Source organism: Furipterus horrens, unplaced genomic scaffold (assembly GCF_987537825.1).
Source record: "Furipterus horrens unplaced genomic scaffold, mFurHor1.1.pri manual_scaffold_2, whole genome shotgun sequence".
Lineage (NCBI taxonomy): Eukaryota > Metazoa > Chordata > Mammalia > Chiroptera > Furipteridae > Furipterus > Furipterus horrens.
In genome coordinates, this window is record NW_028327172.1 from 74,853,610 (window position 1) to 74,867,220 (window position 13,611).

The 13,611-nt window shown below is 33.3% G+C and overlaps 1 protein-coding gene across 2 annotated transcripts in view; it reads right to left on the reverse strand.

Moving 5' to 3' along the window:
• The window catches only part of LOC150018845 (glutamate receptor 4), a 430,718-nt gene that overhangs the window by 82,255 nt on the left and 334,852 nt on the right, over positions 1–13,611 (reverse strand). For both annotated transcript variants that reach the window (XM_090265888.1, XM_090265887.1), the window contains exon 6: positions 5,886–5,939. In XM_090265888.1, coding sequence (XP_090122014.1) covers positions 5,886–5,939 — 54 coding nt within the window. The remainder of the gene's footprint in view (positions 1–5,885; positions 5,940–13,611) is intronic.

A 13,611-nucleotide genomic window follows, 5' to 3' on the forward strand; every position in this document is an offset into this window, starting at 1 on the left:
AAAGTTAGTTTATTTATTTGTCGTGACTATTTTTCTTAATGTAGGCATTTATTGCTATAAAATCCCCTCTTGGGACTCCATATTTTCTGGTATGTTATGTTTCCATTTTAATTAGTCTCAATGCAGTTTTTGATTTCTCTTTTGACCTGTTGGCTGTCAGGAGCATGTGGTTATTCTCTACATATTTGTAGATTTTCCAGTTTTCTTCTGTATTTGACTTCTAGTTTCACATTGTGTTCAGAAAGATGATTAATATGATTTTAAACTTTCAAGTTGATTAAGACTTGTCTTATGATTTAACATATGCTTTATCCTGAATAATGTATCATGTGTACTTGAGAAGAATGTGCTCTGCTGTTGTTGAATGGAATGTTCTGCAAATGTTTGTAGGTTTGTGTGGTCTAGTGAATGGTTTAAGTCCAATGTTTTTTTATCGATATCCTGTCTCAATGTTATCTATTTTGTTGAAAATCAGGTGTTGAAATTTCATACTATTATTGTATAGCTATCATTTTCTGTTTTCAGATTTGTTGATATTCGCTTTATATATTTAGATGCTCTGATGTTGAGTATATATTTATGCTATATTGTTATGTAACATAAGTGTTATATTCTACTGAACTGGTTCCTTTATCATTATAAATGAACTTCTTTGTCTCCCATTTTGGCTTAAAGGCTAATTATTTTCTAATATTAGTATAGGTTCTCCTTTTTTCCTCAGTGTCCATTTGCATGGACTACCTTTTTTCTCTCCTTCACTCTCAGTCTATGTGTGCCCTTAAGTCTAAAATAGTCTTTTGTATGCAGCATATAGTTGAGTCTTCTTTATTTTATCTATTCAGCCACTCTGTGTCTTTTAATTATAGAATGTAATCCATTCACATCTAAAATTATTGGTAGGAATGGACTTACTAATGACATTAAAAATTGTTTTATACTCATCTGAGGATATTTTCTCATTGCTTATAGAGATAGAAGAAGGGATGGGTGGAGAGAGAGAGAGATATGAGAGAAGCATGCATTGGTGGCCTTCTTGTACCTACCCTGACTTGGGATGGATCTCACAACCTGGATATGTGTCCTGACCTGGAATTGAACCCATGACCTTTCCATCTATGGGTCAATGCTTCAACCAACTGAGACACACTAGTCAAGGCACTATTGACATTTTTTTCCCAGCTGATTTATAAGTTCTTTGTACTTTTCTTCCTCTCTTGCTCTCATTTTTTTGTGATTTGATGATTTTACATAGTGGTATGTTTTGATTTCTTTCACTTCATCTTTTGTGTTCTACTGTAGGTTTTTGCTTTGTGGTTCCAATGAGACTTACATAAAACATCTTATAGATATAACAGTTTAAGCTCATAACAACTAAACTTTGAGCACATACAGAAGTTCTATAATTTAAACATTCCCTCCTACATTTTACATTTTTGATTTACAATTTACATCTTTTCATATTGGGTATCCATTTAGAAATTATTGTAATTATAATTCTTTTAAATGCTTTTGTCCTTTAACCTTTCTATTGGAATTATAGGTAATTTACCCAACACCATCACAATATTGGAATATTCTGAATTTGTCTATAATATTTAACTTTATCAGTGGGTTTAAAAGTTTCATGTTCTTATGTTAGTAATTTGTGTCCTTTAATTTCAGCTTGAAATATTAACATCTCTTGTAAGGTCACTCATGGTGATCAATTCCTTCAGCTTTAGTTAGTGGGGAACACTCTATCTCTCTTTCAGTACTGAATGACAACTTTGTCAGGTAAGGTGTTCTTAGTTGGCAGTTTTTTTTCTCTATTAGCACTTAGAATATATCAGCTCACTTTCTTCTTGCCTGTAAAATTTCTGCTGAAAAATACACTGGTAGTCTTGTGGTGGTTCCCTTGTACATAACAAGTTGCTTTACTCTTGCTTACTTTAATATTCTCTTTGTTTTTGTTTTATTTAATTATAATGCATTTTAGAGTGTGTCCCTTTAGATTCAGCTTATTTGGTATTTTTTGGTCTTTCTGAATATGTGTTTCTTTGCCTATCTTAGGATATTTTTCTTCTATTATTTCTTTGAACAAGCTTTCTTCTGCTCTTTTATTTCTCTCTTCTCCCTTTCGGACCTCTATAATGTGTATATTAATCCATATGATGGTATAGCATAAGTTCCTTAAGCTTCTTCACTCTTTTTCATTCTGTTTCCTTTTTGCTTATCTGATTGAATTTCACTCTCCTGGCTTCTAGTTAGCTGCTGTTCATTTAATGCAGTCTGCTGCTGACCCTATATTGAATTTTGCAGTTTAGTTATTGTGTTCTTTAGCTTTGTGATTTATGTTTGGTACCTTTATATATTTTTTATTTCTTTGTTGAAATTCTCATTTTGTTTGTGTGTTGCTCTCCTTACCTCAGGAAGCATCTTTATGAATGTTTTTTTGAACTCTCTTTTGGGTAGACCAGTCTAGACTAAACTGGTCATTTTTAAAACCTTTGTGATTCCTCAAGCTTCCTTCTTTGTTCTTAATGGCTCTCAATATTTGAGGGTGTGTCAAGTTCTGTCATTGTCACAAAAGAGAGGATCAGCTGATTACAAGCCAACAGAGAGGATGCAGGTGATTATAAGCCCGACCATCACACAGCAGCTTGTAAAATATGTGGCCAAATCCATTTAAAAGACTGGGAAATGGGCATTTGGCCTGTTATCTCTACAGTACTGCACCTTGAGGAGATAGCTTGGCAAGTACTCTCATGCATTACCTGTTAAGATCTATTTTATTGTTTGCTACAGTCCTGTGGGACTTGTGAATGCAAGGCCGGCTGGCTATCAGATTCAGTTTTCCCTTGGGCTGCATAAGCAGAAGGTGGGCATGTATACAAGTTTCTTCTAGAGACATGTTCGCAACCTAGTTTTATAGTTAGAGGAAGCAAGAGGAAGAAAAATGGCATAAATGCTCACCAGCTCCCTTGGGCTCTATGGAAGATCATAGCTAGCCCCAAATGTATGAAGCTAGACCCTTGAAGATGAACTCTCAGACAGTAGGTTAAATGATACAGTCATCCTCTAATAGAAAAAGACTGGGAGATGGGCATTTTTGCCTTCTCCCTCTGTGTTGAGACCTATTGCAATAGTCATATTGAGTGCTCATGTGCCTGTTAAGAATGACTTCTTTATTTTCTATAGTCCTATAGGCCTTGTAGATTCATGTGCCATTGGCTTTCAGAGGTAAATATTTTTTAGTGGTGTGTCTCTTGAGTGACAGGAGTGTTAAATTTGTAGTCCAAATCTTTGCTCTTCATAAAGAAGTTGGAAGTTGGGGATTCCCTCACAATTGTATGGCACTGTGCTAGGTTTAGTGTTTACAGAGAGAATGCATCTCAGACTTTCCTACCCATTTTGACAAGGTTATTTTTTTAAGTTGCCTGATGTGTAGGAGTTGCTCAGGTACTTTCTGGATTTCTCTCAGAGGAACTACTCTGTGTATGGATCTGTGAAATTAAGGATATTCAGGAGCTTCCTTTGTCTCCATCTTGATCCTTCTGATTTAATCAGTCTTGGTGAGTTGGTTAAGTAGTAGCCCCATTAATTGAATATTGTGATTATAAACTATAAACAGATTTTTTTATTTATCTTTATTGATTTTAGAGAGAGATGAAGGGGGGAGAGAGAGAGATAAAGAGAGAGAGAGAGATAGAGAGAGAGAGAGAGAGAGATGTGAGAGAGAAACATCAATTATTTACCTTCCATATGCACCGTGACAAAGGATCGAAACCTCAACCTAGGTATGTGCCTTGACCAAGAATTGAACCCACAACCTTTTGGTGTATGGGTCCACACTCCAACTAACTGAGCCACACTGGTCAGGGCTTGAATTCTTTTTTTAACTTCACTTTCAGAATGTTTGTTGTTAGTATGTAGAAATACATAGTTGTTTTTTTTTTTTATATTGACCTTGTATTTTGCAACCCTGCTAATCTCATTTATCAGTTTTTATAGTATTTTTATTAGCTCTCTTAGGATTTTTTATATCAAAACCCTTTTTTTCTCAATCTGGACACCTTTTATTTATTTTTCTTGCCCAATATCCATTGTTTGAAACTTCAGTACAATGTTCAACAGAAATGATGAGCGGGACATCCTTGTCTTCTTCCTGATCTTAGTGGGAAGATCATTCAGTCTTTCAATATTAAGTATAATATTAACATAATCTTTCTTTTGATACCAAATTGACTTCATATTTAGGAATTCTATGCACATAGTTCTCAAAAAGTAGCTGTTGATTGGCCCAAAGAAAGAAAAATCACTCTGTTTTTTAAAGTGATGGTTTTTTAGGGACAAATGAATAAGTCAATAAAACCCATATTAATAAATGATATTATAATGTAGATATGCAGGAACTACTGGCTTATTCAAGTGTCAAAATAATATCAATTACATATGGCAAAAGCTTGGTTATTTTTAGTGAGAGTGATACAAACAGCATTTTTTCTACTTTGTATGTTGATACTTAGTCTTTATATAGATAACTTAATATGCTACCATCTACTGAGGCTGTTTAAGACAGGCTATGATGTCCATTAGGATGTTATAAGTATTAATCCTTTTCATTTTTATTAGTTTAGAAATGTCAGAAATTTATTTCTGGCATGACAATGTACAACATGTTGACTTTCTTTTTCTGAATTTCATTGTTTAGAAAGAATAGGTGTCAAAACCCTCTATTTGCTAGAATCTCTTTGTATAATATTGTGAATGCGGACATTTCATAACATAAGATTTTTTTCTTATAGTAATTCATAACAGAATATACAAATTTTAAGATTTATATGTTTTTATGTTTTTATAAAATATATTAAAATATTCAGACTAAGGACTTACTAAAAGTATTGGAGAAGATAAGTCAAAATTTCTCAGTATTTCCATGATAATTCTTTAAGTAACATAATTATACTTCTTTCAAGAGATACAATACAATAAGACTTTACAGTCTATTGCTGCATTTTAATATTTCAACTCCATAGTGAAACCCAGTTCACTAGAGAAAAATTCCTGTCTCAAAGTGTGATGGCATTCTTGCCACATAAAGATAGCAGATACATCTCAATCTCTTTGCAGCTTTTGGTTGTTTTCCTTCGTCAAGGACAAGATCCTTACCAAAGAAATATGTGGTGGGAAAAGAGAAAAAGAAGAAAACATTCTGAACTTCTCTAATATATACCACTTTTGAGATCAAGCCCTTGGGGCAGATGGTACTCAAATAAAGCAAGGAGAATGGTCTTCTGCATGGCTAGTTTACCCCCTACATGGCAGAGTTAACAGGAAATACCTGGGAAGTCTTGCCAAGAATTTAAAAGCACTTGCCTTAGGCCTTTAAGGAATTTATTCTAATGCATGGATCTAGTTCAATAACCAACAACATTTAATGTGTGAAGAGCTGACACAAGTTTTAAAAATTTGAATTACAATGAAAATCTTTCTTAAATAGCCACTTCCATCTTGTTTTTCTTAACAGTAGAGAACATGCATGACAGTTTCCCACATTCTTGTAACACCTCGAAGTATTGGCACTCTTTATTCACAGTGACACAGTTATCATTTGCATAGAGAAAAGGCCATTATTTAGTTTGCAAAGTGATATCATAGTAAAACAAACATTATAATTAGTTTTAAAGGTCACTTTGGCAAATACTAAGCTACACCTGCATCAAATATATTGAATTCTACATTAGAAATATAATGATCATTGGAATAAAAAGATTACTCTTATGTTATAAAAAGCTTAGTAAGTAACATAGCATAACCATTTATTGGAACATTATTTTCAGGCACAATTAAAATGATCTTGAATGCTTGAGAAATTCTTATAAAAATAGAAAGTAAAGAGTTCTTACCAAGTTTGCAATGATATAATGGTAGCCTTTAACATGCTTTCCAACACTCACAATCTGTGAAGATATAGAGAAATAAGAGTAAACCAATTTAATTTTACGGTGTTTTTAAAAAGTAGAATTTTTACTATAGTAGAACAATTCCTTGTAAAAACTGATGAGAAAATATAGTTTTCCTTATAAAAATGATTTATCTTAAGTAAAATAAATCCATAAGTCACATTTAAAATTAAGTGGTTAAAGTAAAAACAACAACTCTAATTTCAATCACATTGTAAATATAAATGACTGATCATTTCTCTATACCTTGTTCAAAAAACTATTGTGCTATAATCCTTTCAAAATGAAGGGCAATATTACAAAACAAATAAATAGTTTACACATATTACTGCAGAAAATATATATTAACATAAGGAGCTTAAATAATTTTGTTCCAAAAAAGTTAGATATACTTAATTTACTGATAATTTATAGAAATGCATGATAGACTATTAGGCATCTTCACCTGATAAGAGTGATTTTCTATGAGTAAATTGGATTATTATTGTGAGCAGCAAGCAATATTTTTCTAAGGCCAATTTCTGTTTTTAGATAACTCTGTTACCACAGACTACTTAGTTAACTTTCACCTGCATATGGATATAGCAATATTTTATTATAATAAAGAAAATAAGGAGAAGACATCATCAAGATACTTTTCTCTCTGTTAGATTTACTTTTTCCTTTAAGAATGTTTTTTAGAAAGTTTAAAAAAATTAGAAATGCAGAAATTTTAAGACAAAATAATAGGCTTAAAAATGTACAACTATTCTGCTCTAAAAATTAAAACTCATTTTAAAATTGAAAAATCTTTTCAATGAGAAAATCTAATTATAGTTAATAATGAGCAGCTTTGTAACCTCATTGGTGTCCTCAAATGTAACAACACAACATAAAATTTCATGTACTTTCATCACCAAAAGAAATTAAATTGTTTTTAGCATTTTAACATCCTTTAAAATATTTCTTTGTAAATTAATGACATGTATAAGAAATATAGGAAAGCCCTATTGAAATCCATAACATATAAATTGTACTGGGAATCACTGTTCATCTCACCTTTTTCTTTTTGATCACATCTAAGACCTCTTTGTCTTTAAGTTTCTGTGGTTTCACTACAATGAGTTTGGATTTTTACTTTTTAAGTTTTGTTTATATTATTTAGGATTTGTTGTGCTTCCTGACTATGAGGATTGCCCTTTAACAGTTCTGGGAAATTCTCAACCAAAATTCTTTAAAATCCTTTCAAAGATGTTTTTGGGTTTGCTTCTAACAGATATTGCAATGTTGACATTACTGGCTTAGGGCCATTTTTAGAATAACTTATTTGTTTCCAGATTCCCCAATCACAGTGTGTGTATAAATTCAAAATACAGTCTGTGATGACAAATTCTCAGAGAAGCTATCTTCCTCACCACAGTAGACCCAGGCCAAGTCCAAAAACACTTAGTCCACTTGTTGTACAGGCAGTAGATTTTCTTCTGTACTTTTATTGGGGCATTATCCTTCAATAGTCGGGCTTAATATGAGAAAGAAGGTAAAAATTTATTGCCTTGACTGAGCCCAAAGTCTCTGTTCTTGGGAGAGCATTAAGTTCCCACTCAGGCTACCCAATCTGATAATGCCCCTTGGCATAGCCATCTTTTATACTTGGCCCCTGAATGTTTTCTTTACTTTCTTGGGAACTCTGCTATGCACTTGCAATGTCTTACATAGCGTTTTTTACATGCTTTATTTTGTCAGATTTATCTTGTCCACAATTTATCTAAAACAAATTTCCCTCGACAACCTCACCATATAGATGATGACAAGCAATAAATAGATGAGATTATAAAGAAAGTTCAGTAAAGAAACAGCTTAATTAGTCATCATAATGGGTAAACCAACCCTGAGTGATTTGTCATGGGCTGTGTAGCCTGAAGCCCTCTTATTTGGGGGGCATCTCAGGTGAGGTTCATGCAAAAGACAATTATCAAGGAAAATGATGATTGGTACTCAGTTGGGAAACTGCATACCATCATTCAGTTCACTAGAGAGATTTGTACTATTTGACCTCAGCAGGGATTGTTGCCACTGGGCAATCTCTTATTCATCTTCTACTGATTCACCTTAACTTTCTCTGTTGCAGCTCTTTAAACCTTTTTGCACTCTCTTTAAACCCCCACACCCAATCTTCCTCTTCTCTCTCAACATCCTCAGCTTGTGATTTCTGTGTGGTCTCAGTCAATAGCCTCTGCTTTCTTTTAAATTCACTTTAAAGTGTAAACACTTGTAAATATTAAAAGATGTGAAACCAGTGGAAATTCTGCACTGGGTAATTATGTAAAGAAATCGTTGTCAGTTCTAGATTGCCTGGTAAAGAATTATAATAAATTAAATGTTATGTAATACATTTTCAAGAGGTGAGAACTTACAGAATCAACAAATAACCGAAAGTGACAAAAATCCTGACAACACAGGCCTTGCAGAGCTTGATATATGCATCAGCATTCTGGGAACTGAGGGCCTCAGGGAGCAGTGATCTGCAGATTTATTTACCTTGCTGGTGATGCTAGAAAGAATACCATTTTTGCTGAGCTAGATTCTGGGTGGGAAAAAGCAAATGTACTGCAAACATTGTTGCAAAGGCCTCACTGCCTTTGAACATTCCCCATTCTGACCTGGGGTGGCCATAGTTTAAGGCAAGATTTTGGTCCTTCTGCCAAGTATCCACCACTAGATTGAATTTTCATTGTGAAAAAAAAAATCAACTTATACTAATCAAATTTATATTCCATAGTAAGGTATCCTATACCCAGAGCATTATGTATTTAATTTTTGAAAAATGTGTAAAATTGATGTCATGGGTGCTCTTTTACAACTTCCATCATTTCAACCAAAGTGAAGACTATCTCATGTTAAAAAAGATCTAACTGACTTAAATTTGAAGGCAGAATAAACCTGTGTCTCTGTATATCTGATCTTACTCTTTTATAAAGAGAGGAAAGAAACAGCTTGAGGTGAGCAACATGATTATAAAATAGTACTACACCTATTCAAGTGTTTGGCTGAGTTGTCGAGGGGAAGCACTGCCTAGGGTGAGGACTGGGCTGCAGTAATTAGTTATGACTTTTCATAAAGACAGAAAAACGTAAAAGTGGCAAATTGGCATTTTCATTCTTTATTTTCTTAGAAGAACCAGGATTAACCTAGACAAAGATCGAGAGTCTGGAGTTGAGTTCTAAGAATGTGTTAGGAAGGATATACAAGTTACACTGATCATGCACTTTCAAAGGAGCCCAACTTTACATGAATAAAACGCAGGAAAAGTGATTAATTGATTCCCTTAATTACTTTCTGTTGTTTGTTTTTAGGAAATCAACAGTTGTTTAGAAAGAGCCGTGGTGTTGGCCAAATGATTCAATTCTAAAATCAAGTGTCTGTACAACCAATAAGGGAGAGGCCAGATGGCATCACTGCAATTGTTTTATTACCAAACTATGGCACAATCAATTTTTATGAATGAGATGGGAACTTTTAGATCTTTATTTGTTCAAATTAGAGAAAAAAAATGAGTCCAGGATAGTTTTTCATCTTGCCTCTACCCTTAAATAAAAGTAGTGCAATATATGTCTCTTACATATAAAATTAGGGTTAGGAGATTCAAAGATGATAAAGATATGTAAGTCAGTGCTGCTGTTATGAGGATGTTTATTATGAATGCAATACAAAGCAGAGTAAGGGAAGTGGTGTGGGAGAAGTGGCATTGTATGACTGGGAGAACAAGCTAGCTTTTAGGAGAGAATAGATCCTACCAAATACTGACTGGATGACTAAAGAAGTTAAACTTGAAAAATGAATAAAGTTTGGTCTTCAATCTACAATCACATTTTATGTTAGTCCTTTATATATTGCCACTGGTTTATATAGCACTTGGGTCTTTTGAGTTAAGAGCTGATATGTATTACCTGAAACTATTATTATGAAGATTGTTATATTGAGCCATTGTCTTTAAGCTGAAAATCTGCAGTGGCACACTTGAGTATGAATATGAATGATTTTAGGTTCCCTTTTAATTAGATTTTATAAGTCAGCTGGAAATTCCTCTCCCAGTTATCAAGTTCCTGAGAATTCAATGACATGGAAGAAACAGTACAGCATATTTGGTGGCGTTAGAGATCTGATGTTGGAAATTGATTGTAATGAGGGCAGTCACTCTCACTAATCCTCGTCTTCTATAGAAATGTCAAACTCCCAAATGTCCCCTGAATGCTGATTTTAAAGATTCTTCAACATATTTTACTATAGATAAACACCAAAGTTTTAGTTTGTTTAGTTTTCTTCAGTTCTATAAAAAGAAAAATATAAGGCAAGAGACTTTTGCAAACAATCTGTGGACTTAAACTACAATCTTGTACAATAACAGAAGGGCTTTTAGTTTGGAGCATGTGATGCACAGATGGGGAGAGGAAAATAAAGAGCTCAGACCAAACAGAGCTACAGCTATTCACTGTGAAAAGAGATTTATGGAGAAGATAAGAAATGAGAGCTCTCATCAAATGTTTTAAGAGAAAAAAGTACACGTGTGCATGTGTGTGTATATATATATTTATTTTTTTCTATTCTTGGAGATGTTAGAAATTATAAAAGCTTCTAGTTAGGACAAACTCTTTTTTAGGGGAAAGGGAAGGGAAGAGAGTTGCCCATAAAAGGAATGGCTACCTCTCAAAGTAATGAACTCTCTCTCACTGGAAGTACCCAGCAGAAGCTGACTCGTGACCACTAAAATATGTTGGGGTAGAGTTCTTTGGATTCTAGAATTTTATCCAAACTTAAAAGTTCTATCTCTGTATTGTCAGTTACTGTAATAGGCACTGCTGGTGCCTGGCATGCATTTCCTTTTACTTTGTTAATGCATACTGGTTCATGACTTCTAACTGGCAGTACCTATGTTTCTCTGGTCTCTAAGCCCACTTTACCCTTGGGGATGGGGTGGTGGTGGGAGGATCAGGTCACAGGAGTCAGGAGATTAATGCCCTAACCCAGCAGCACTCAACAATGACTGGCAGGAGGTGGTTCACAGATAGTCTAAGTCCCTTGCCCCACAGATGAGATGATTCTGGCATGTATGTTTTACACTAGCTCCAGTAATTTGCTTACACTAATTTCAAGTGAGATTAAGCCCTTTTCACCCAATAGTAATTTGCTAGATAAATGCACCTTTTATTGACTGCATTTCTCCACTCTGCTTCAAGTATGTTTTTCACCTAACAAACCAAATGATTACACACAAATCTTTGTCTTAAGGTCTGCTTCTTGGGGGAAACCAAATCAAGACGGTCTCCAATTTAAAAATAATTACCAATGTGGAAGCGTAACCTATAATGTAAAAAACACTTTTGTTGACTAACTGTCCCAAGCTTTTCACCTCTGTAGTGTAATACGTCTATGTTATATTCTGAGTCCCCGATCTCGTTGTATAATCAGGAACTTGAGCTGCACAAAATACTTTTATTTGGCTATCTAAATTTGGTTTAAAATGTTTATTCTATACAGAGAAATAGAAATGAATAATATCTTTATTTAATAAATTATTTATACTCCTGAAACATTGTTTCCCTCTTCACACTCTCTTACAATCTTTAAGGATACCCATGTGTAGTACTGGTTTGCTGTTTCTTCAACTTTATTCTAAATGATTAAAAAATTCCTTCAATTTTATTCTTTCAGATCACAGATTGTACATAACTTTATATATACCGCTCCTACATTGAGAGCAATATGATTTGAATAGGGTCAGAGAACTGTAAATGAAAAGCAAGTGTTGAAATTGCGGTGTTTAATTCCGACTCGGTGCCACTCCACCCCATCAGGGTAACTGCCAACAGCTATAGAAGCACATGTGGTAGAATACACCTGTATATCCTTTTCTCTGACAATTATGGTTGTTCAAAAATTCTACATCCACAAATCCTGAATAATATTATAATTCTCATTATGTTAACGCTGAATATCTCTTAGCAGAGATCCATTTTGAGTTAATAGCAGTTTAATTTAGTGGTTTAAAATATTTGCAAAGAAGCACAAAAGATTCCATGGCATTTGTAATTATTAATTTGAAACACAGCAGCAACATGTTTTTCTTCAATTAAAGAGACATTTTGTAAGAAACAATATAAAAATAATTCTAATGAGACATAGGTGGAGAGGTTAATCCTGTGCTTTCATTAACAAATGCGTTAAATAAATAAAAGCATTTAGTGATGAAACTGGGACTTCAGTCCAGGCCCTTTGACTAAAATTTTTGTATGTTTTTTATTGCACCTTGGTGCCTTCCTTAGGCCGTAGCAATTTATGAGTAATCTATCTTTCATAAGAGCAAAATGAATAAAACAGATACTTGTGAGAGTGACTTTGTTTATCGCATTGGATATTTGATAACGCCAAATATGAGAATAACTAGATTTCTCATAATGAAACAGACACAATTCTTTTTCTTCAAATAATCTTGTGTCTGAACATATTGCTTATTTGAATAAAAGCATATATGGAGGGTATTCCTCATTCCATTTTGCACTAGACTGGGTCAGGAACACGCAGATGAAAAATTACCAGGTAAAATGTAACACATCCAAGTCTAGGTTTGCAAATTCTTTATATATCCATAATAAAGCTAATTATCAGAAAGACTTAAATAATTTGCATTCAATTTTATACAGCTTGTACTTTACTAGTTGTATATTTAAAAAGTTCAAGTACATATCCTAAATTTAATGCCAATTCAACTCAATAAAATAGATAATTATATTTATGAGACAAGCACAAAATGATCAATTAAAGGTTAAATTATGTACAGTATAGTCAAATACATTTTAACTATACTAGTGTTAAATATACTTTTTTATGTTCTCTTTGAAGGCAGGAACTCTATAAGTGGTAGTATATACAATGAACTTTTATTAATCAGAATATCTGATTAATATCTAATATCGAGTTGTCCCTAACTGGATATATCATCACTGAGAATATATCTTGGGTTACAAAAAAATTTGAGGAGTCATACATTTAGGCAAATAAAATGTAAAGAAGTGACTGCACAAAAAGTTCTTTGGCCACTCTTCCAGAAGACACTAAGTTAAATAAGGTTTAAGAGGTTTCTTTGATGTAGGAATTTTTAGAGATTTTAATAAGTGAAAGTGCACTAAAATCCCATGAGCCAGATAGATAGAGCATGCAGTTCTGTAAAACAATTCTAAAAGGTTGTTTAAGTTCATTTTTCCTATAACATTATTCTTCACTAACTTCTCTCCTTAAGTTTCATATACATTTCAAACTTTTGTTGTTTTAATGGCACTTTCTTATTTCTCTTCAGTGTTGATCATCTTTACTCGCAGAAAAAACACAACCTAAACCATCTGAGGCATATTTAAAATAAGTTCTGTCCATAGTTTTTGTGATAGCAAAAAGTATTTTTTTTTTTTTTGGTCATTTCAGTTAGTAACCTTTTGGTCATGAATTTTTAAATTTACATATTTGTAATTATATTCAACAGAAAAAATTGTGATTAAATACATAAGAAATGTGGCCCTAGAGTTTTTCTCTTTACTTTCATGGCAATAGAATACTTTCTTTGCATTTAAATTTATGGATTATGTCCTACTTTGAATAGTTTGGTACGAGAGGCCAGGTTCCTATGAAGCGGAGTAATAGA